Genomic DNA, 24,456 nt, shown 5'->3' on the forward strand with positions numbered 1-24,456 from the left:
AACATTTTTTAAAAAAGTGTAAAACATTTTTTAAAAAAGTGTAAAACATTTTTTAAAAAAGTGTAAAACATCTTTTAAAAAAGTGTAAAACATTTTTTAATAAAATGTAAAACAAAATTTAGGAAAATATAAAACTTTTTTAAAAAAAATATAAAACATTTTTCTTAAAAAATATAAAATATTTTTTTAAGAAAATATAAAACATTTTTTTAAAAAAATAAAAAACAATTGATTAGTTAATTAAATGTTTTATATATTTTTTTATTTTTATTTTGCTATTTAGGTGCCCCAAGAAGACACAACGGTCTTTTCACAGAGCAACGCGAAAGTGCATTTGACTAGTAGGGGAGATGGGGGCGCATTGATCGCCGTAGCAGTGTTTTGAAAATAGAACCTGAAAGAGATGTAAAAACTTTATAACTACGAAACACATGTAGAACTATCTGGCTTTTGGAATATATAAATATTTTGATTTAAAAAAATGATAAACATGAATAATTTTAACTTTTAAACAACCCTCTCAAAAGATCAATGTACCCCAAACTATGGGGTACTATGATCTCCGACTTGGGGCACATTGATCTTATATGCGTAATATTATCTAAACGTTTAACACTTCTATAGCTAAATCTTGTAAATAATTTAGTCAAAGGGTAATATTGTATAACATATAATACATCTAAATTTTTTAATTATTTTTTAAATATAGCAGTTAAACCCACTAGTCTAATTTTTAATTAAAAAATGTATAAATCACAGCAGCTATAAGCTACCCGCTTTATATACGTTTAAAACTTTACAACAACTTGAAATTTATAAGAACTGAAATATAAAGACTGAAATAAGAATACAACTTTTAAGTTTACAAAACTTGTTAAAAGTACAATATTTTGATTAAGAAAATTTCATCATTTGTGAAAGTCAAGTTGTGAAGCAGCTTTTGGTTTACATTGTTTTTTATTCCTAAGCAAGTAATTCTTAGTTTCTTTCTTATCTTTTGTGGAGACTTTTGTTGATTTTTGGTTTGCTACAAAATTTTCTTTTCTTTTGACAAACGAATTTCATTTCTGACAGGAGTATCAGTCAAGTTTTTAACTGCCTACTTTTAACATTTTTTTTTCTGGCAGATGCTTTTGGGTAAGGTTTTAAAACCTCAGGTGAGATTATAGAAGCAACACTTGTTGACACTTTGTTTAAAATACTTGTTTCAATATTTACTATAGTTATTTCAGAATCTATGTGATTAACATGTGCTGGTATCATTTCAGATTCCATGTTGTTGACAGGAGTGATAGTAACTGTATCTGTAGCAGCTCTATCTGTAACTGATGATGGTAAATATTCGTCATCTTTGAAAATTTCAGAATTGAATGGCTCAATGCCAGCTACTCTAAATCCTGTCTGTATATTAGATGGTGAGAAAGCTTTTGTATACGGTTTTCGAACTATTGAAACAATATCATAAATGGTCATTGGTCTTGGGTTTGAAACCATCCAATTATCACATTCAGAATTGTAAAACCTTTTCAATGGTCCAAAAACAGTTCTATGTAATGGCTGCAATTTATGGCTGCAATGGGGAGGAAAACTTATCATTGTAATTCCGTGTTGAATTGCAAGCTCCAAGCCTTTAACAGAAATATGACTTTCATGACTGTCGAGAAGTAACAAAACTGGAGATTCCTGAGAACAGTTTGAATATTTAACAAAATGTTTAATCCATTCTATGAAAATTTCTGAGTTCATCAAACCAGAAGGATTTGCAAATCCCACACATCCAGGAGGTCCTTCCTTAATCATGTAATCATGAAACTTTACCCTAGGAAAAATAAATAATGGAGGAATGGAATTTCCAATAGCATTAGAGGCACAACATGCAGTTACCAATGTTCCTCGTTCTGCAGATGTGATTCTTCCAACTTGTTTGCTTCCTCTACTAGCTAAAACCTTTACCGGCTTTTGAACGGTTGTTAAACCAGTTTCATCAACATTATATATACAGTTAGGATTATATTTATATCGATTTCTTACCGTTATAAGATTTTGAAAAAACTCTCTTACAGTGTGTTTGTTAAAAGCTGTTGATCGAGCAAAGCTCGTTGCTTCAGGTGTTCGTAGAGACAACTCTGGTTGTCTTTTCATAAAACCTTGCAACCAATCAATGCCTGCAATTTTATTTTTGATCCATGATGATGGGCATATCTTATTGTTTTTTAAAGCAAATTCATATGCCAATAATCGCGTTGACCTAGTTGAAAGGCCATAGTTCATTTTTGATGCAATTAGTAAATAACTTGATAAACTTTTTTCATCTTCTGCTGTAAAAACTTGTCTATTGTTGTAGTTAGGCTTGAAAACTTCATTTGGATTAAGCCTCTTTTTACGACAATATCTTTTTAAAGTCATTCTATCTATGTTAAACTGACGTGCTACAACATTCAGTTGTGTTCCTTCTAAAACTTTATTAACAGCTACTTTCATTGTTTCACTTGGTATAGCAACTTTATTTGTTTTTTTAATTCTGTTTCTAACCATTTTAAGATCTGTAAAAAAATATATCAATAAAAACATATGTTTTTAATAAATGCTTATATTTAACATAATAATATTATGTTAAACATTTTTTAATTATTATGTTAAATATTATTCTTTTGATATTATAAAATAATAGTATTATTATTACTAGCTTATAACATAAGTAGATTTAAAAAATGAAATGCTAAAAGCTATTGTTTGTTTATATATAGTTTTTTTTTTTTAATTATAAATACAATTCCATTCGTTTAACTGTATTGCTTATAAACAAAAACATGGGGCACTTCGTCTTCTATGGGGCACTTTGATCCTCCGATCAATGGGCCCCGCATAGTCAAAGATCAATGTACCCCAATAGGTATAGGTAACATATTGATAGCAATATCTACTGTATAAATTGCAGCCAAATAAAAATTATATATTATATTATACACCTAACACTTACAAATTTAAAATAAAATTGTTGTTAACCCATACAGACATCTAAATAAAAATATATTTGAATTATAGTACGATTTAAAAAAATCACTTTTTATGACGAAAAACAATATTTTCTTTATTTTTTTTGACGCTGATAACCTTATGAAAAAATATTACGAATAATCAATTAGGGAAGCATAATGGTTAATTAAATTGCAACCTCACTTCTAGTAAGGCAAAAATGAACGAGTAAAAGCCAAAAGATCATACTGTCCCGGCGATCAATGCGCCCCCATCTCCCCTAAGTTTACACCTTTTTTCTAACCGTGACGCGAATATGTAACGTGACGAACCTCGATCTCCTGCTCCTAATTCAAGTACTCTAACTATTGCGCCACAGCCGCACTAGTATTTTATATCTAAATATAAAACATTTTATAACGTAATTACTCCACAAAACTTTGGGTTTCATGAGGTTTATTCATAACAAAGCACAGTTGGCCAGAATTCACATTTACTGGACAAAATTCAAAGCTAATTTAACATTAAGGCTATATTGACTAAAATTAGGATTATAGTCAATATAGCCCTAATGTCAAATTTCCAAAATTTGGTATCCATAGCAACAAATTAGATTTGTTGCTATGGATACCAATTTTTGGAAAGCAAAAATATATTCATTGTATTTGAAGCTATTTTTACGAGTGAGTTTAACATGTTTTACATAAGTGCCAATATGAGGTCGCGCCGTGTAAAAAAATGAATAAACTTTTTATATAGTTGCTATGGATACCTATTTTTGCTTAGCAACAACTAACTTTTATTAGTTGGATTTGTTTATTAGTTACAATTTATTTGTGCCACGTACACTATTTAGTACCTGTTTTATTATGAGATCTTCGCTCGTTAATAGCAAAACTTATTTAAGTTTAGTATGATTAACTGGTGTATTGACACGTGCTAATACACATAGCTAGATAAACTTTGATAGTTTATCTGATACCTAATAGTAAAGGTTAGTAGCAAAAAAAATAGAACTAATTATTACACTTACGTTGAATTGTTTTTCAAAAGTTTGAACAAAAAAAACATTCTTAAATTAAATAATATATTTAAAAACAAAAGTCAATAAAGATAATTTAAAACGCCAATAGCGTAAGAAAGTTGATAAAAAAAAAATGCAAAATAGTGTTTTGAAACACATGCCAAATTAACGTGTAAATACCCAGTAAACACACACGACGTCTTAAAGACGTCTAAAAAACGTCATTTAGACGTCTAGACGTCTAAAAGACGTTTTTTAGACGTCTTTAAGACGTCGTGTGTTTATAGGGTAGCCGCATAAAGTAACACTTAAACTAATATTTATTGTTTTTTTAACTAGATACTTCCTTGAACGAACATGTCCTCACCATTATGACAAATTTTCACCGTGCAATGCCGAAATGGATTTTTGGTATTTTGACACACTCTTTCCCACTGTGCGGCGGCCAGAGGACAGTTTAATTTAACTAGTACTTCGTGCGGCCGTTGCGCAGTGGTTAGAGCGCTTGCTATAGAAGCAAGAGATCTAGGTTTGAAATGAGCTTTGGACATATTTTTGCGTCACGGTAAGGAAGGAGGCGTGAACTTCCTGGATAAATGCACTTCCGCGGTGCTCTGTGACAAGACCGTTAGGTCTTCTTGGGGCACCTAAATAACAAAAAAAAAAAAAGGAAAAAAAGAAAAATTGTGTAGCTTCCTTCTTCAGATTTCTTTGATACCATGATAGAAGCATTTGGATAAGAATTGACAAAGTTATTACAATTTAAGTAAAGAAAAACTTGAACCATTTTCTTCAATACCAAAAACTTGTTACTTTAAGTCTCAACTTTTTATTGAATTCTTTGAAGTTGATCATTTTTTCAATTTTAAGATACTGTAGTAATGCTCTTTTCAACGATATATAACAATCTATTTTTTGAACTATTCAAAAATTTCATGTCACATACCAAACTAAGAGTATATCACATATCCTACCCTAAGGTAGAAGTTCTTTTTTAAAAATTGTAATTCAATAATATGTGCTTTTGTACTAAATTTATTTAAAATGTACCTGAAATTTCTTGTTTTTGGTAAAGATACCAATACTATGTAAAGAGTGATCTTTCAATTCTTAACTAATCCATCTAAGTAAACTTTTCATAAAGAGATTTTATATGTAAAGTTTATTAAGCTCTATTAGCTAACAAAGCTTTCAAAGAAATATTCACTAAATATATGATACAAAGCATTTATACCTATAAAGGTCCATCTAGATATGATATCGATAAAATGAATGCATCAATAACATATTTTAATATAGCATAGTCAAACCATTGCAAGATTCGTCGCATAACTACATTTATACTGATATCTTTATTTTATGCTATATTTATCATTTTTATTTGGAATATGAAATATATATGCAATCCAAAATAACTGGCCTGGCCTTTCAATATTTATCCCAGAGTATATGCAACTTAACAACAGCGACATATAAAGGTTACAATTTGGTTCACTCTAAAGTAGGCTGAGCACTAGTATTGAGAGGAACTTAAGTGTTATAAGAAAACGGCCCGCATTTCTAAACTAGTTAATACTGAACACAGTAAAAGCTTCTGTAATAATATCCAGTACTTCAAAAAAATTTGTTCAACAAGTTTTACAGCTATCTGTCCAATGAAAATATTGATTTTCATCTTCATTTCATCATCGTTTTATTCACATAATACTACTCAACATTATTTTACATATATTTCTTTTAGATGTATTTATAGTTATTTTTTAATATACTTTCAGAATGCTCTTTTCGGATTTGACGAAACATGACAGATGTTAAAATACTTCATGCAAACTTGATTTTTTTTTACAAATAAAACAGTGGAAGACTATTTAACTTCAATTCCTTAAAAAAGAAAATTTAAAAGTTTATTATTCATTGCCTGCCTAGTTTCATTAAATTTGAATGGATTTTACAACAGCAAACAAAAAATCTCGTTATAAAGAAATTAAAACAAACATCTATTGTTGGGAATTTTAAAACTATATTACTCAATATAGTTTTTAGCTCAAGAAGCAAGAAACAAATTTAAAATTTGCTAATTTTTTTGCAAATATTTAAACCAAAAAATAATAAGAAAGCCAACAAAAACAAATCTGATCATTATTATTTATTTTCCAGTGACCCTGTTACCCTGTAACGTCAAACAAATCATAAAACATTTACTTCAAATGCTTTGCAATTAATCAATATTCTCCACAAAATGTTATTATTTTAAAGCTGTTGGATTAATTTCAAACTCTCAATGCTATTTTGCACTATTTTTTGTTTTTCATTATTGCTTTGGCATTAATTACTTAATTGTATGGTTTTTATTACTTTATATTAAACTAAATGGGTTGAAAGATAGATAAAAAGATATCAAAAATGCTTCACCCCCTATGTAAATAAAAAATAACTGGTTGTTCAGCAATATAAGTATTCATAGCAACCAGAAATCAAAATAATGTCGCCATTACAGCTACAACCTTCAAATTAATGTAAAGAGCGAAAATGGTTCTCAAAGCTACTTTTTAATTTATGATAAGCTTTTTTTTTTATAAAACTAAAGTTTTGATTACTGCGTGGTAATAAAAAGTATTTTATGCTTATGTATGCAGCGCATAAGTTACATAAGCGTATTGACTCTAATAAATTTTAGGAGTCAACGATAATTAAGTTCAATATAAAGTTTTTATTAATTTAAACACAAGATAATATAAGGTATACTAGTGTTAAAAGAATACTATCTTCAGTATAGTTGACTATAATTATGTATTAAAAAATTTAAAAGAATAAAAGAGGGTTAAATGAAGTAGTTTCGCGTTTCAGCTTTTTTTTTTTTGTTGGAATAGATTATTATTTTTTTAAATTGTTGAAAATTTTTAGCTGTAGGTAAATAGACAAAAATCAAATACAAAAAATTGCTTAGTTTTTTGATACATTTTAATATAATATAATTTATTAAAAAAAAATCATTTTACCCATACATTTGAAGTTTTACCCATTTTACCCATACTTAAATGATACCCATATTACCCATTATTAATACCCAATTTACCCATACTTAAATGATAAAAGCAATAAACATTTATAACAATTAAAAAAAAAAAGTAACAAAAACTTTTTTTATATTCTTTGATGATGTTGAGTTGTCGAGAAGTTCTGCACAGTAGACGAACACGCATAGCAACAATAGAAGTCAAACCTTATGTTTTAATTTTTCTCACTAATAATAATCACTTTTTTGTTATGTTAAAGTTTCGCTCATTAACTTTAGAAGCATTTTACACTTGACTTGGCTTGCTGCTTTTGTTATTGCTGTTGCTGGAGTTGTTTTTGTTGTTGCTCAAATTATTTGTTGCTTATCATCAAATTTAAACTTACTTTGTTTCCTAGCTCACTTTGCTAGCATTTTGTCATCCGAATCTTTTAATTTAGTTATTATTTCAAACTTGTTTTGACACTTCCTTTCGAATCTTGAAACATTTACATTTTTTTATTTTTTTTATTTAATGTGTTGGATGCTAAATATTTATCGCGTAGCTGAGAAAAGCGATCGGGTTATTTGCAGTTGTTTTTGAACTTTTTTTTATAATTACCTTTCAAATACCTAAAGTTACAACAATTTAAGGCTTAGTGCTAATGATGCAGGATTCTGGTGGTGACAAAGACTCAGGTTAATGTGATAGTGTTTTAAACGTATTAGCAATTTGTAACTTTAACTAACATATATTGTTGATGTTTTGTAGAAACAAGCTAATTTTGATTTCCAGTGACTATTTACGCTTGTGTAAAAATTCCACAACAAGGGTAAAGAATTTCTTACAGTTAACTAAAGCATATTTTCTATAAATTACTGAACTTTGTTTCTGGATAAAATTGTTGAAATAACTTACACCCTATAACTTTGCAATAAAAAGCAACATTTGGCTGGGGTAAAAAAATTAACTTTTTATGGAAAACTAGATTTTGGTGCAACTAAATATGACAAACAAGCTTGAAAAAAAAAAAAAAAATGTACGTGCCAGGTAAAAGGACTTAACTTATTAAGAATTTACCCTCCCCTAGTTTTTTTTGTTGAACTGCCTCTGATAGCTATGTAAAGAAAATTTAAACAATAAACATGAAGTCTATTTACTTTTAGTTTAATCAACTAAAAATTTTTTTTTTATCAAAAAAACAAAAACAAAACCATTGATTTCAACATAGTAATTGCCCACATAAACCGATTCCTCATTTCTAATCCATATTTTAACTTAGTTGCATCGTACACAACTTTAACACAGCGTTCAATACTTTGTGCGTGACTTGGGTAGGCATTAGTTCTAAGAGATACTTCAACAATTAATTGGATCTGTTATTTGTAAAATCGCATTTTACAAACGAACAGTAAGTTGTTGTTTTGTGATTTGAGCAATTTTCAAGTTTAAGAGATCATTTTAGCTAATAGGATTTAAGTCAACTACTGGTACTTGATGTTGTTTAATTTTATTGCTTGTCTTAAAGAGTTGGTTTTTTAATTTTAGTACAACATATATAGCTTCAACACGTTTGATTTTGTTGAGATCAGTTATCGTTAATAAAAAAACATTTTTGGGGTGAGCGAGTACGGATTCCTTTTATTGCAAGATTTAATAACATCAACAACTAATGAAGGTAAATTCCAACAAACATTTTATAGCGGAGTTTCACTGGACCTGTAAAGGCATTTTGAGCGGATAGCTGTAGTTTTGCTCATCGGTAACTTATCGGTATTATTGGTTATTTATCAAAATTTCTCTATATTTTAGATAAAGGACCTTATTTTAGGTACCTTCTGTTTATTTGGCGTCCCTTGGATATCTGTTGCTTGGGACAAACTTTCCCTATCGCCCCCTTCCTCGCGGTTTTGTGTAAAGTCTACAAACTCAACTAGTATAAGTTAATTACTGACTGTGGTTTATTGGTCCCGGTATTATCCTGGCAGGAATTTTGGTAACCTTTCTTACTCTTGTTGCAAGAATAATTTTGTCATATAATGCTCATCCTTACTAAAATCAAGAAGTGCTTTTTTGAATATATTGGTAATACGTTTCCGTCTGTAATAGGTTGAAACTTTACAAAAGTCAATTTATCACATAACATACAATTGATCCTGTAAACTAACATTTTACGTATATTGGATCATAAAGTTGTTAAAGAAATTGGAATAATAGAGCCCAATTTGTGTGCAAAAGATAAATTGTAGCGGACGTCCTAACGCTTTCTCAAAGTTTTATTTTACTCCTCCTTTAGAATCTGAGTTTACACTAGTGCTTTCACAGTTGGCAACTCCTGTATCTAAAGTTACATCCATTTTGTTAATTTTTGACAGTATAAAATTTGCAATGTCTTTGCTTTTCACAGATTTTGGTGAAACGTGTGATTTGGTGCAAAAAGCAAATAATACTCTTTCTTAGTGCCCATATACATACTCTTCCTGGTTAAAGTATCATTTTTTCTATCATCAAAATACAGCAAAGTATATGATAAGTATCAGTACTTGTATTATCATTTTATTATTATTTTCATCCTTTCTCTTTTTAAAATATCTTTGTTAATTACTTTACTTTCGTCTGCATTTGTCACAAAGTTAAAATCCCTTATTATTGCTGTGGTCAACTGTGACTCTTTTGCAAGATTTACTAAGCATGCCCTCATCTGTTTACCAGTATCTGAGTTGAACTGTATATATATATATATATATATATATATATATATATATATATATATATATATATATATATATATATATATATATATATATATATATATATATATATATATATATATATATATATATATATATATATATACATATATATATATATATATATATATATATATATATATATATATATATATATATATATATATATATATATATATATATATATATATATATATATATATATATATATATATATATATAGATATATATATACAGTATTGGACAAAACATTTGTGACCAACATCGAACAATGCTAAAAAGTGTTCCGAATTTTACATGTCTTAAAAACGAAACGAACCATACTGCCACAGCAAATATTTCAGGTGTCTGGAGACATAGCATGCCATGACATGAGCAATCAGCTGACAGGTGACAGCACACAGGCAGAATTTCATTGACGAGTGCCATTTTGCAGCGGACAAAACAAGTGCAACTTTTTTGGTTTGTTTCATTTTCTTAAGTCTTATCCGTGTCAACGTCACCGAAGTTTTTTAATAATTAAAGAAAGTATCCAGAAGTTTCCAGAAGTTTCCAGTAGCATGCAGAAGCTTCCAGAAGATTCCAGAAGAAGCATCTGGAAGCATCCAGAAACATCCAAAAATATCCAGAAACATTCAGAAGCATCCAGATGCATCCAGAAGATTCCAGAAGCATCAAAAAGAAGCATCCAGACTCTTCCAGAACAGGTTCACACAGGTTCATTATACTATATAAGAGACATGTAAATCGACATGTAATTCAGTCAGTATATGAAAGTCAATCAGTCAGTATTATCAAGACAGTTTATCGAAATGAGTTTTATCAAAGTGTTTTATCAAAGAACATCAATACAAGAAGTGAAATACAACAAGTGTTTCATTACATCAATACAGTCCACGTACAACCACGACGTTGTGTTCTACAGAGCATTATTGTATCATCACAAGGTAAATGTAACACGGTAAGCCTTGAGAAGCGTGATTATTTATTTTTATTATTTTTATGACTTCAAGTGCAAAAATGGCTCCCGACAGTCTTGAATTGGTGCTAAGAAAAAAAATTATTGGCGATTACGTAAGTGGAATGTTACAAAAAAGTATTTGTGATAAATATCGCGTGAATAAATGGACCGTATCAAGACTATGTTCTAAATATCGTTCTACGAGGAAGTCGGCAGCAGATAACAAAGGTGGGAGACCGCGTTCCATTACCTCTAGAGAGGATTCTATGATCGTCAGAATTGTCAAGAAGGATCCCTGGATATCATCAGTCGAGATACAAAAGCAATTAGAGCTGCCTGTATCGGACCGAACAATCAGGCGACGTGCTGTTGAAGCCGAATTGTTTTCTCGACGCCCTGCAAAGAAACCGCTGATTTCACTAAAAATCCAGAAGAAAAGACTCTGTTTGCTACATCTCATACTGACTCGAATGTGCGGAAATGGCGAACTGTCCTGTTCAGTGATGAATCGAAGTTTAACATCATTGGGAGCGATAAAATTTTGGGGTGTACGTCTACCGGCTGGAAAACGCTTCGATTTACGTTACTGCCATAAGACCGTGAAGCATGGTGGAGGCAATGTAATGGTCTGGGGGTGTTTTTCTGCTAACGGTCTAGGTCCAATACATCGAAACGATGTAACAATGGACCGTTTCATGTATAAAAATATCCTGTAAGATGTTATATTACCTCATGCTGAATGGAATATGCCAAAAAAATGGGTTTTTCAGCAAGACAACAATCCGAAACACACTGCAAAAGTAACCAAGCAGTGGTTTCAAGACAACCACCTATCGGTGATGGATTGGTCGCCTCAATCTCCGGATCTCAACCTTATCGAGGACTTGTGGGAGATCTTCAAACGCAGAATTAATCGTGAAAATGTTCGTAATAAGGATCAACTGTTTGAACAAATCCAAAAGGCCTGGGCAGCGATTCCGCAAAGTTTCATTGATCACCTGATCGAATCTATACCTCAAAGATGCAAGGCTGTGATCAACAACAAAGGATTCGCCACGAAATATTGATAGCAAAATACAGCTTGGTCAATATTTTGTCGAGTTGCACTTGTTTTGTCCAGAAGGAAATCAACTTTTTTTAATACTTATGATTAATTTATTAGTTTTCGTGTACAAATAATGAACTTTGTGATGAAATAAAATTTGAAGAACTTTGTCTCTAAACAACTACATAGTTAATTCTCTAAATTGAAAAAATGCAGCACTTTTATATAAAGAAACTAAATTAGCATTATTTGGTTGCACTCGTTTTTTCCGATACTGTATGTATATATATATATATGTATATATATATATATATATATATATATATATATATATATATATATATATATATATTTATATACGTCAATAATATATATATATATATATATATCTCGAAAAATAATAGCATAATCATTGTTAATAAAAGTACAATAAATACTATAACGTAGCAAAACTACCAAAAAAAATCAAATAAAGTCTACATTAATTGCGACAAAATAACAAACTGAAATGTAAAAATAGTTATAACATTCAAAATATTTACACATACTGCAGTAATAAATAAATAAATAAGATTTATGCTTAATTTAGAAAGTTGTCTTTTCAATTTTTTTATGTTGTTTCACGTTTTTATTATACTACGTTTTATATTAGGTTTTAAATTCAAATACTTTTTGAAAATCTAAGAATCCACCCTTTTAGTTTTTGATTTTTTAATTAATGTAACCTTGGATCTCCTACTGTCTGATCCCCAGAACTTGAAAGAATGCATTTTCAGAAATCCTATGAACAAAATTTCAGATTGATAGGATAACGAGTTTGGTTGTAAGAAAACACGCAAAAGTTTAATTAGCAGTTAGAATTTGACAAAATGGGGCGGTTGTTTTGTTTTTAAACATTTTTTTGGCACAAGTTTCTTTTCTTATATAAAGGCACTTTACTATAGTTTTTCTAGCAAATTATTATAGTAAAAATTGTTTTCACCCCTGAGCATTATTCAGTTGGTGCAGAATTGGTAAAGAATGAGCTGATAAGTATATTAATGAGATATTGTTTTCGACGCAGAAAGACACAATCCTAGTGTAAAGTGTCCATCAACAACCAAAATATGAATACCTATGTTCAATAAACATAATTAGATTCATTTATCTAAATACCTTAATTAATTTAATTAAATTTACTAAATTATCAATTAAACTAATTATTGTATATTTTAACATAAGTTATTAATAATTTAATAATTAAACCAATAATTAAATTAATAGTTAAACTAATTAACTGTATTTTTTTTTATTTGCGACTACCTACGTTAGTGAGCTACTGCACAAATTGACTTGATAAATTAGTGGATAAAAAACTTTTACCTATCTCTCTCTCTCTGGTGTATCGTTGGAAAACATAAGATTTTGGTGTTTTAAATATTCGGTAACTAATGTAATGACGTCATTGCACGTTCTATTAAAACTCTAATAGGATAATTAGCTGAGCTTATCTACGAAAGTTTCGGTTTCTGCAGCAATCGCTTTTAAATGTTTTGCCTATGATGTGGTCACCCTTATAAATTATTGCTACTGGTATGCTGAATAATTTTTTAATGAGCGCTTTGCAAATCGGCTACTACAAGCGTTACTTACTTTTTGTTTTGGTTTTTTGTTATAGTTTTTTTTTTCTTTGCGGGCAATCTTTTATGTGGCATTATTTATATCAGAATTGATTTGATAGCATTTGCTTTAAATTTTAAAAATAGAATTTATAGAGATTCATTGGTCAGTTTAGACATAATTCATTATTAAAAGCACTATTTAATAAATTAACAATTAGTGTGTATCATTTAATCCAATAGTATATCTGTTTTTAAACCTTAGTTTAAATACCAAAAAAAAGTAAGCTTAAGTTTGAAAAAAATATTCTGTTTAAAAAAATTTGACTGTTCTAAAAAGACTAAACGCATTTAAGGATACGTTTCAGATTCACTTACAAACGAAGGATACGTTTCAAGTTCAATAAAACTAAGGATACGTTTTGAGTTCACTAACAAACGAAGGATACGTTTCAAGCTTACTAGCAAACGAAGAACACGTTTCAAGTTTACTAACAATCAATTTCTACTTTAAAATGTTTTCGCCCATTTTTCAAAAAAGGAAATGTATAAATATAATAAAAAATCAAAAAAGTCAAAAATTTTACAATTTCTTATTAAAATTTTATAAAGATTTAATATTATTTTATTTAGAAAAATCTAAAGAAATATACGACATACTTGAATAAAATTTGCAAATAGAACTTTTTTAATATTCTATATTTTCTATTTTATTCTACACTGTTTTACTCTTACCCAGTGGGCACAGTACGTTTTTAAAACGTTCTTTGGACGTTTTTATTAGGTTTAAACCTTTTAAAAACGTCTAAAATACGTTTTAAAAACGTACCGTGCCCACTGGGTAGTTTGGTGATGAATAATATTTATAAATTTGTCACAATTTTTCACTTACTATATTTACAGCCATCAGAATTTCAGGAGGAGTATAAAAAAATTTATTATTAGGCTTTATTTGTATCTTTGACACTGGCGCAGTTTCAGAAACGTCAACGGTAGCTTCAGCCATGCCTAATAAACTTTACATATAATGTAATAAAAATATATAAAAGTAATGGAAAAACAATTAATTTTTAAAAATACCATAACGGAATATAATACTACTACAATATTACTCGTATAGTAACAAGACGTACTTCTTAAAAAATGGTGTTGTTTTTGATAAATAGTTAAGTAAATTTGTATTGCAGATGTGAAGTGGGTATTTGGGTCGTATATATTTTGGCTCACACTTCAAAAACTTATTAAGTCAAAAAAGAACAATTAAACAAACAAGCCACGGCGATCTTTCGCATATAGGTTTTCCTAATATCCACGGATCTGGAAATTACCGAATAGTAAAAAAAATTCAATGTAACCTATTTAAAATGATATATACATATTGAATTCACTTTAATTTGTAAATAAAAATTGCGCGTTACACAGTCAAAATATTGTTCGTTCCTTTTCAAATTTTCTTTTGGTGTTTAGACCAAAATCTGCAAATTAAAATCATTTTTAAGATGATCGACGTTCGGGAGCAGATTATCGACGTTTGGGGGCATTTAAAAACACACACAGAGGTTCAATATATTTTGATTTTTTTTTTTTTTTTTTTGAAAATTAGGAAATTTCACACCTTTTCTATTAGGAATAATAAAAAGTTAAAGTTTTTTTAGTCTTTTAATGTAGAATTTACTTTTGGAAAATATAGCATTCTTTTTTTAAAAAACTTCAATTTAAGCCGAATTCATCATAACTTTCTTGTTCTGCAAAATTACGAAGTAATCTATCATACAGTTCATGTTCCTAGATCAGATCATTCAAAAATGGTAATAATATGATGTCATTCTAAAAATTATTCGAATAAATCGATCATGAAAACTCTTCATTATATAAAATTTTAAATCGTAGTAGTAGAATTTTTATTGTTTATCATTTTACTTCAAAATATACATAATTAGACTTCTAAAATTTTAAAGACGGTTTATATTGAATATTCGATATTAAGTAAGTTATTTTATATTGTATAATCTTTTTATAAAACCATTATTATTTCTTTTCTACTAAAGTTTTATATAACTACCTAAGTTATATATAAATAAAATATATATATATATATAAATAAAATATATATATATATATAAATAATAAATATCTATATATATGTATATATATATATATATATATATATATATATATATATATATATATATATATATATATATATATATACATATATTTAGATTGAGTGCCCAGCCCATATAATCACTCAATGTATATATACATTGAGTGATTAAATGGGCTGGGCACTCAATTTGAATATTTATATATATATATATATATATATATATATATTTTATATTTATATATACATATATATATATATATATATATATATATATATATATATATATATATATATATATATATATATATATATATATATATATATATATACTTTATTTATATATATATTTTATATATATATATATATATATTTATATATATATATATATATATATATATATATATATATACATATATATTTATATTTATATATATATATATATATATATATATATATATATATATATATATATATATATATATATATATATATATATATATATATATATATATATATATATATATATATATATATATATATATATAATTGCTCTGTTCTTTAAGAACATTGAGCACTTTATTTGTAGAATACACTGACATAATTTATATATATATACATATATATATTTTTTTTTTTACAGCCCATACGAGAAAGTCGAGCCAAAAGCTGTTAATCACATAACAAATACGCCTAGAAATTCTTTACTGGTTATTTGAAGTAAAATATTTTCGGCTTTGTCTTAGAATATTAAGTTATGTTCAAGTAAATAACAAATATATATCATGTAAATAAAGCTATATTGATTAAATTAACAAAACATTAAAATGATAAAAAAAAACTATACTGATAAAATTACATTAACTAAAAAGGTTTGAATTTGCTTTAATCATGATTTGTTAATAAATATTTTAAATTTCAGATTCACAAAGACTTTATATATCTGCAAAGACTTCAGATTTGCAAAGACTTTTGATATCTTCTAAAACTTTTCCTCCTCGTTTGGCACAAATGTTAGATCTTTGCATATTTATAGGCAAAAGAATACACACCAAAACTTTGTGAATGTGTCAATAGCCTTTGAATGATCCTTAATGGCTTCCTCCAATTCTTTACCATTTTCAAGGTTAAACATTTTCTTTGAAAAACAGATATCTGGCCATTTTCCACTAACAAGTTCAACTGCCATCTCAATTCGTTGTCTGTCTGAAGGAATTAGTATGTAAGCAAGTAATAAATAAATTGCCAAGGAATTCAATCTAGATTGGCTAATATTTGGTAAACTTATAAAGTTAATTTTAAGAAATTTATTTTTATTCCAAAAGTATTTCACTGCGTTAATCAGATGCTTCAAAAACTGCATGTAATCTCTCCATTTTAGTTCATTCTCCTTTAATTGTGCACTACTTGTTAAAGTTTGATGTTAAATAGTCATATTTACAACGTATTGGTTCAACAAAATAATATGAAAATATATGTGAATTGGTATTATCTTTGGAAAAGTCATCCAGACATGACTTTAATAGTCGATTTAATATATGATGTTGACAAGCAACATAGAGAGGTTCCTGAATACCAACACACTTAAAATGTGTCATTAATATCTTTATCACACCATTTATTTTCCCAGTGTAACATTTGTATTTTTTGTCAGGATTGTTTTTATAGATCCCCATAAATTATATTTATTCAAAAGTTCAAGAAGTCTTTCAAAAAATCTCTGACTTTTCATTCTTCAATACCATTGGCTTTAGCCTATCCTATATTTTATTGTTCTTTATCACGACAACATGATGTTCCACCCCAGCTATGTTTTTTCCATCGAAATGTAAAGGCCAATTCTCAACCTTCTATTTTTTTCTAAATTTATCTTGTAACTTTTTACATTCTCTGATGACTGCCATATAGATTGCTGGTTGAGTTGGTGCAGGAAGATTGAAACCAGCCATCTGAAGTTGTTGAAACATTGTGACAGCTTTTTGTGAACTTAGCTTTGCTTGACAAACTAATTTAACAGCCTGGATTTTCCTCTTTTTAATTTTTTGTTTAAAATTTATTGAAATAATAAATATTGTTAATATTTATTGAAAGTTCATAATAACTGCCATTGTCACTTACTGACTCATTACTACTTTTGTGTTCCTCTCTGTATTCATTCCAAATTAAAGTTGATGGCATTGATGGAACATTTTCTTTTTTAATTTTCTTTGAAGGCTGTATTTTTTTAGGATCATCAGGCTTCATTGTACTATATCCAACTCTACCAGATGTCCAGAGTTGCTTTCTAATAAAGACTTCAGAATGTAACCAAAGTTCATCTTCTTTTGTTATATCTAATAAACCGTCAACTACCTGCTTTTTTGATTTCTATTTGTCTCTTTTTAATTGATTTTTTTATCACTATTGGCAATGATCTTATACCACTTGTTGGAAAATTTAAATTACCCCATAGTTCGAAACATTCATCTGAAATTTTCTTTATTAGTCCTTTCACATTTTTACTGTCTGATGCCAAGGTGGTGTATCGGTTAATTATTTGCCAATTTGTTGGCATTTTACATATTGTTTCTAATTATTCTTAATATTTTGGCTGCAGTAGAATTTTTGTTTAACATAGTGAATGGTTGTGCAATAACTGAGCTTGTAATGCCTTATAAAATTTATTATTTGATTAGATAAAATTATGCAACGCTAAATTTCACTACAAAAGCAAAAGAAAAAAGTTTTCCCTTGCAAAGCATTAAGTTCAATCAAAAGTTTTTTTTTTTTTTTTTTTTGTTCTTTTTATTTATTCAAAATAAGTTTTACAATATAAGAATGAATAAAATACGTATAGTCAGAATTACAATTTTGTTTACGTTACCACAAGAACGCGGATACTCGCAGAAGATCATAAGATCTTGTCATCGAGAACCGCCTAAACAGATTTTAAATAATAAATAATCTTTTAATAATTCATAGACAAATATTCACACATAAATACAAATATAATTATTTATACATATTTAAACATACAAACATGTAAATAAATATACTTACACATCAATATATATATATACACATACAAATAATACGCACAAATACACATACATATATACGTATATATATAAATATATATATATATATATATATATATATATATATATATATATATATATATATATATATATATATATATATATATATATATATATATAAGTTAAGATTTCGTATATAAAGATTTCGTATATATAAATTACGATAAAATATTTCCTAACAGTATTAATAAAAAACAAAACAAACTTAAAAATATATCAGAATGTTTTCAACTGAGAAAAGAAGTTCTTTCAATTTTCTTTTAAATAAGAAAAAGTTGAGAAATCAAAAAGTTTTAACACTATATTGTTCCATAAAAATGCTCCTCTAAATGAAATACAAAATTTACCAAAATTAGTTTTGAAAACTGGTTGAAGAATAAAATTTTCATTACGCAAATTGTATTTATTTTTAACTTTTAAAGAATAGAAATTGTGAAAAGAAATTGGAGATGTGCGAGACTTACATTTAAACATAAAACACAATACATTAAAAATATTAAGTTGATATATATTAGGAATATTCATTTCATTTAAAAGAGGCTTAGCATGATAAAATCGATGTTTAAAATTAATAAGTCGTGCAACATGTTTCTGTTGGCGATAAAGTGATTCTAATTTAGTTTTACTTACACTACCCCAAACCGCATTAGCATAGTTTAGATGGCAATGAATAAAAGAGTGGTAAAGCTGAATTAAAGTATGCTTATTTAGCATGCTTCTTATTTTAAATAGTATTCCTATAATTTTGGAAATTTTAGAGGATAAGTTTTCAATGTGTTTTTTCCATGTCAGATTTTCATCAATAAAAACCCCTAAAAAATTTGTAGCCGTTACTCTTTTAATTTGAATGTCATCTATAAAAAGAGCAGGCAATTCACTTGGTAGAAGATGTTTTTTGTAGTATGGATGAAAAAGAGACCATTTTGTTTTTTCAATGTTAAGAGAAAGCTTATTTAATTTAAACCATTCTGAAATTTTAATTAATTCTATGTTCATACTTTGAAATATGGTAATTATGTTACTATGAGATAGAAAAAAATTCGTGTCGTCAGCAAACATAATTGTCATTAAATTAGATGCTTCAAAAAGATCGTTTATGTAAATGAGAAATAGGAGAGGTCCTAGGACAGACCCTTGAGGAACTCCGCATGTTACATCTAACAAGTTTGATTTCGATGATACGTCATAGTGAACAAATTGCTTTCTATTACTTAAATAACTTTTTAAAAGCTTCAAAACATTGCCAGAGATTCCATAATATTTAAGTTTTTTAAAAAGAATTTTATGATCTATCGTATCAAAGTCTTTAGACAAGTCAATAAAAATGCCTAAAGTAAATTTGGAACTTTCAAATGACTCAGTAATACATTGTGTTATTTGGAGTATAGCGTGTTCAGTGGAGTTATTTTTTTTAAACCCATATTGATTTTTGTATAGGATATTATTTTGAGAAAGATGAATAAAAATTTTATTATAAAGAATTCTTTCTATAATCTTTGAGAAAACAGAGAGAACAGATAATGGACGGTAATTACTAACATTAAGTAAGTCTCCACCTTTAAATATTGGTGAAACTCTAGCTATTTTTAATTCATCAGGAAAAATTCCTTGTTGAATTGAACATTTAAATATTTTAAAAAGGATATTTTTTATGATATCATATGAATCAATGACAATGTTTCCATTGATATCATCAGCACCGACTGCTCTATTTAACTTTAGCATTTTAAAAGCTCTATCAAATTCATCAAAAGACAATTCAAAAGAATTTAGATAAGATATTAAAGGAAAACTACATCTGTTTATTGTTTTGTTTATGTTTTAAATTTTTTTTGCTAAATTTGGTCCAACTGAAGTAAAGAATTCATTCATTTTATTAGCTACCACTCCTGGATCATCAAATATTTTATTATCAGTTTTAATAGCTTTAGGTAAAGAGCTAGCTTTCAATTTCTTACTGCCTGTAATTTCTCTTAAAACTTGCCATGTTTGCTTTGAATTATCTTTATATTTTTCTAGTAAATTTATGTAGTATCTTTTTTTTAAATTTTTTCTTTGCATTTCAAATTTTTTAGCGTAATTCTTATAAATTGTTTTACTTTCTAATGTTCTCGTTTTTAAATACTTTATATACAACTTTTGCTTAACTTTAGAACTTTTTCTGAGATCTTTTGTAATCCATGGTGACGTGAAATATTTTTTTTTTTTTAGTATTTTATGTTTAGGAAAATTAATATCATAAATTTCGAAAAATGTTTTTAAAAACGAATTATAAGCTAAATTAGCATCATTAGAATCTATATGTTTCCAATGAAGTAAAGATAATTGTTCCTTTAAAGCAGAGCAATTCGCTTCCGTAAAAAAACGTTTGATGAAAGGTTTATTATGGTGTAGAAATTTTTTGATGTTTGTGTTTATGGAGAAAAAAATGGGAAAGTGATCAGAGACGTCACTTTTAATAATACCTTTTTTTGAAGATAAGTTAAAAACGTCAGTTGTAATTATATTATCTAATATAGAGGCTGATGTTGATGATATTCTGGTAGGCTTATTTATTAACGGTATCGCTCCAATATCGAAAATGTCATTGTAAAACTTTTTAATGTTAGTATTAGTGTGGTATTCAAAACAGTTTAAATTAAAATCACCAATTATGTAGTTTAATTTCTTTTCATGTGAACTTTTTTTAATTGTATTAGGTAACCAAAAAAGTTCGTGCGGTTTTTGGTAATTGAATTGTTTTTAGCATTTTTTACAACACCCATATCGCACAAGGCAAGTAGCTTTGTTGCGTAATAGAACGCGTGTGTCACGCGCAGTTGCTGCATATATAGTGTAGGCTTGTAACGAGCTTACAGGAAAGGTTTTGTGTAAAGAAAGGATGGCAACCCAACCAACGATTATTCGATCTTGCTTACTTTACGAGTTCAAACTTGGAAGGAATGCAACACAAGCGGCCAAAAACATCTGCACAGCATTTGGAGAAGGTACAGTAAGTGAACGCACAGCACAGAAGTGGCTTCAGCGATTCTCTTCGGGAGATGAGTCCATCGAAGACCTGCCGCGTTCTGGACGCCCATTGTTGGTTGATGAGGATGAACTGAAGGACGCTGTCGAGTCTGACTCCAGCCAAACTTGCCAAGAACTTGCAGTGAGGTTTACTGTGAGTGTTGAAACCATCCGCCTGCATCTGCATGCGATTGGGAAAGCGTGGAAGCTGAGTCGGTGGGTTCCGCACAAATTGTCGATCGACAACAAGAAGCAACGGCTTACGATCTGCACATCACTCTTATCACGCCACAATGTTGAGCCTTTTCTTGATCGTTTATTGACATGCGACAAAAAATGGATTGTGTACAACAATACCAAGCGTTGCTACCATTGGTTGTCCCCCGATGACCCCATCACAAAGACACCCAAGCCCAATCTCCACGAGCGGAAGGTTTTGCTCTGCATTTGGTGGACTACAGCTGGTGTGGTGCATTACGAGCTGCTCCCAACAGGCCAAACCATTACTGGACTGGTCTACTCAGCACAGCTGCAATGAGTTCACGACCTGTTGCTTGTAAAACAGCCTGCACTGGTGCACAGGAGAGGAGTTCTGCTTCTCCACGACAATGCGAGACCGCACACCGCTCGCGTGACTCAGGACAAGCTCCAAAGCCTTGGTTGGGAGAGTTTGCCTTATCCACCATACTCGCCAGACCTCTCCCCTACTAATTTCCATTTTTTCCTTTCCCTGGGAAATCATTTAAAAGGACAGCAGTTCCGAGACCAGGACGCGGTTGAAATGGAGTTGAAAGCTTTTATAGACTCAAAGGACCGAGAATTTTTAGAAGTGGAATAAATAAGCTTGTTTTACGTTGGGAAAAGGTTTTAGATGCTAATGGTGACTATTTTGATGAATAAATGTACTTACTTTTGTCGTTTTGTGTGTTTATATTATATACGGAAAAACCGCACGAACTTTTTTGGTTACCTGATATCATTATGTAAAAAGGCATTAAAATCCTCAATTACGCCATTTGGTGGGCGATAACAACAACTTAAAATTATATTTTTGGCATTTTTAGTTAAAATTTCAATACTTAAAACCTCTTTATCGCCATCAGAAATGCCTAAGTCTGGCCTGTTAATAAACCGCAAGTATTCATTCACGTAAAAAAGAATACCACCACCTTGCTTTTTATTTTTATGCGCTAAAGAAATTAAATTAAAACCTGGAAGGTGGAGATTTGAGTTTTTAACATCATCAGAACTGCACCATGTCTCTGTAATGCATATTATGTTAAAAATATTAGAAGTTTCTTCTATATTACTATGAAAAGTATCGAAGTTTTTTTTTAAACTTCTTATATTAAAATGAATAACATTAAGAAAATCCCTATTAAGATAATCTTTCAGTTCATTGTTATAAAAATAAGAGCAGTTTTGCAGAGCACTTGCTTCACTAAAATAATTTATGTCAGGATCGGATTCATTATCAAGTAAAAAATCATTAATTTGAAAAAAGTTAAATGAAATTGACTCAAAATTTAGTTGGTTTGAATCCATTTAGAATTTAAATAATTTTATAACTATGAATTGAAAAAAAAAAAAAAATTACTTAAAATCGCGTGTGAATAATTTGTTATAAGTAACCTTAGCATACTTTCTTTTACTTTGTAGCTCCTTTGCTTCCGCGAATAACTTTCTTCTTATTTCCATAGTACGTTCGCTAAAATCTTCATTTATAAACAAATTCTCATTCCAGAGTTTTGCCTTTACGAACTTATCCAAAATCGCGTTCTTGTCTTTATAGTTTAAAAATTTTACAACAATAGTTCTATTTATTCTTTTAACACCCATCACCTTTTTTCCAACTCTATGGGCTCTCTCAATTTCGATATTACCATTTAAACCCAATTTAGTTTTTAAAATTTCTATTATTTTACTTTCAGTTTCTTGCCAGGTTTCAATTTCTTTTTCTTCTATACCATTAAATCTCAAATTATTTCTGCGACTCCTATCTTCAAGTTCAGCCAACTTATCTTTAATAACGTTATCATTTTCTATATTTATTTTTGTGTCGTTCAGTTGATATACTGATGACATTGCTGTTTTTTTAGAAACATCTATTTCGAATAGTAAATTTTCATATTTGTCACTGACAAATTCAACACTTTTTTTCAGGTCACTTACATCATTTTTTAAATTTTTATTTTCTTCTTGCATAACTGACATTTTACTCTCTAGTTAATCAATCCTGTCGCTAAATAGCTTCATTATTGTGTTTTCATGAGTATCCATAATTTCTTTTAAATGAGTAATTGAAACTTTTATTAGCCATTTTTAAGTTTAATGATAAACACGTCCGTTCACTAAAATGTTCACGGCCGTATAAATCAAAATAGCGCATTAAGTTTAATGAAAATGGATTTGTAAAAGGGCCTAATATCTGCTTACTTCTGTTTTTAAAACAAATTTTGCGTTGTGTAATTTATGGACAATCCCTTAGGAACTATAATTTATTTAGTGTATGAGTTTTTTAAAAGTATATACCTAGAAATTATTGTCATCTATTTCAAAATATAAAAGTGTACAAACACACACACATACATATATTGGCCTCGGCGGGAAGCATCAGCTATAACTCTTGCTCTTTATTATATATATATATATATATATATATATATATATATATATATATATATATATATATATATATATATATATATATATATATATATATATATATATATATATATATATATATATATATATATATATATATTTATATATATATATATATATATATATATATATATATATATATATATATATATATATATATATAAATATATATATATATATATATATATATATATATATATATATATATATATATATATAAATATATATATATATATATATATATATGCATAT

The 24,456-nt window shown here is 28.3% G+C and overlaps 2 protein-coding genes across 2 annotated transcripts; one reads left to right on the forward strand and one right to left on the reverse strand.

Annotated features, from left to right (window-relative positions):
- Nucleotides 1–21,412: 21,412 nt before the first annotated feature.
- On the forward strand, nt 21,413–22,078 carry LOC136092031 (histone-lysine N-methyltransferase SETMAR-like). The gene has a single exon (XM_065819752.1). The coding sequence runs from the start codon at nt 21,413–21,415 to the stop codon at nt 22,076–22,078; it is 666 nt and encodes a 221-aa protein (XP_065675824.1).
- A 1,055-nt stretch (nt 22,079–23,133) lies between these two features.
- Nucleotides 23,134–23,754, reverse strand: LOC136092032 (uncharacterized). The gene has a single exon (XM_065819753.1). It carries the CDS (start codon nt 23,752–23,754, stop codon nt 23,134–23,136), a length of 621 nt encoding a protein of 206 aa, XP_065675825.1.
- Between the last annotated feature and the right edge of the window lie 702 nt (nt 23,755–24,456).

The sequence above is a fragment of the Hydra vulgaris genome, chromosome 15, assembly GCF_038396675.1.
Source record: "Hydra vulgaris chromosome 15, alternate assembly HydraT2T_AEP".
Classification (NCBI taxonomy): domain Eukaryota; kingdom Metazoa; phylum Cnidaria; class Hydrozoa; order Anthoathecata; family Hydridae; genus Hydra; species Hydra vulgaris.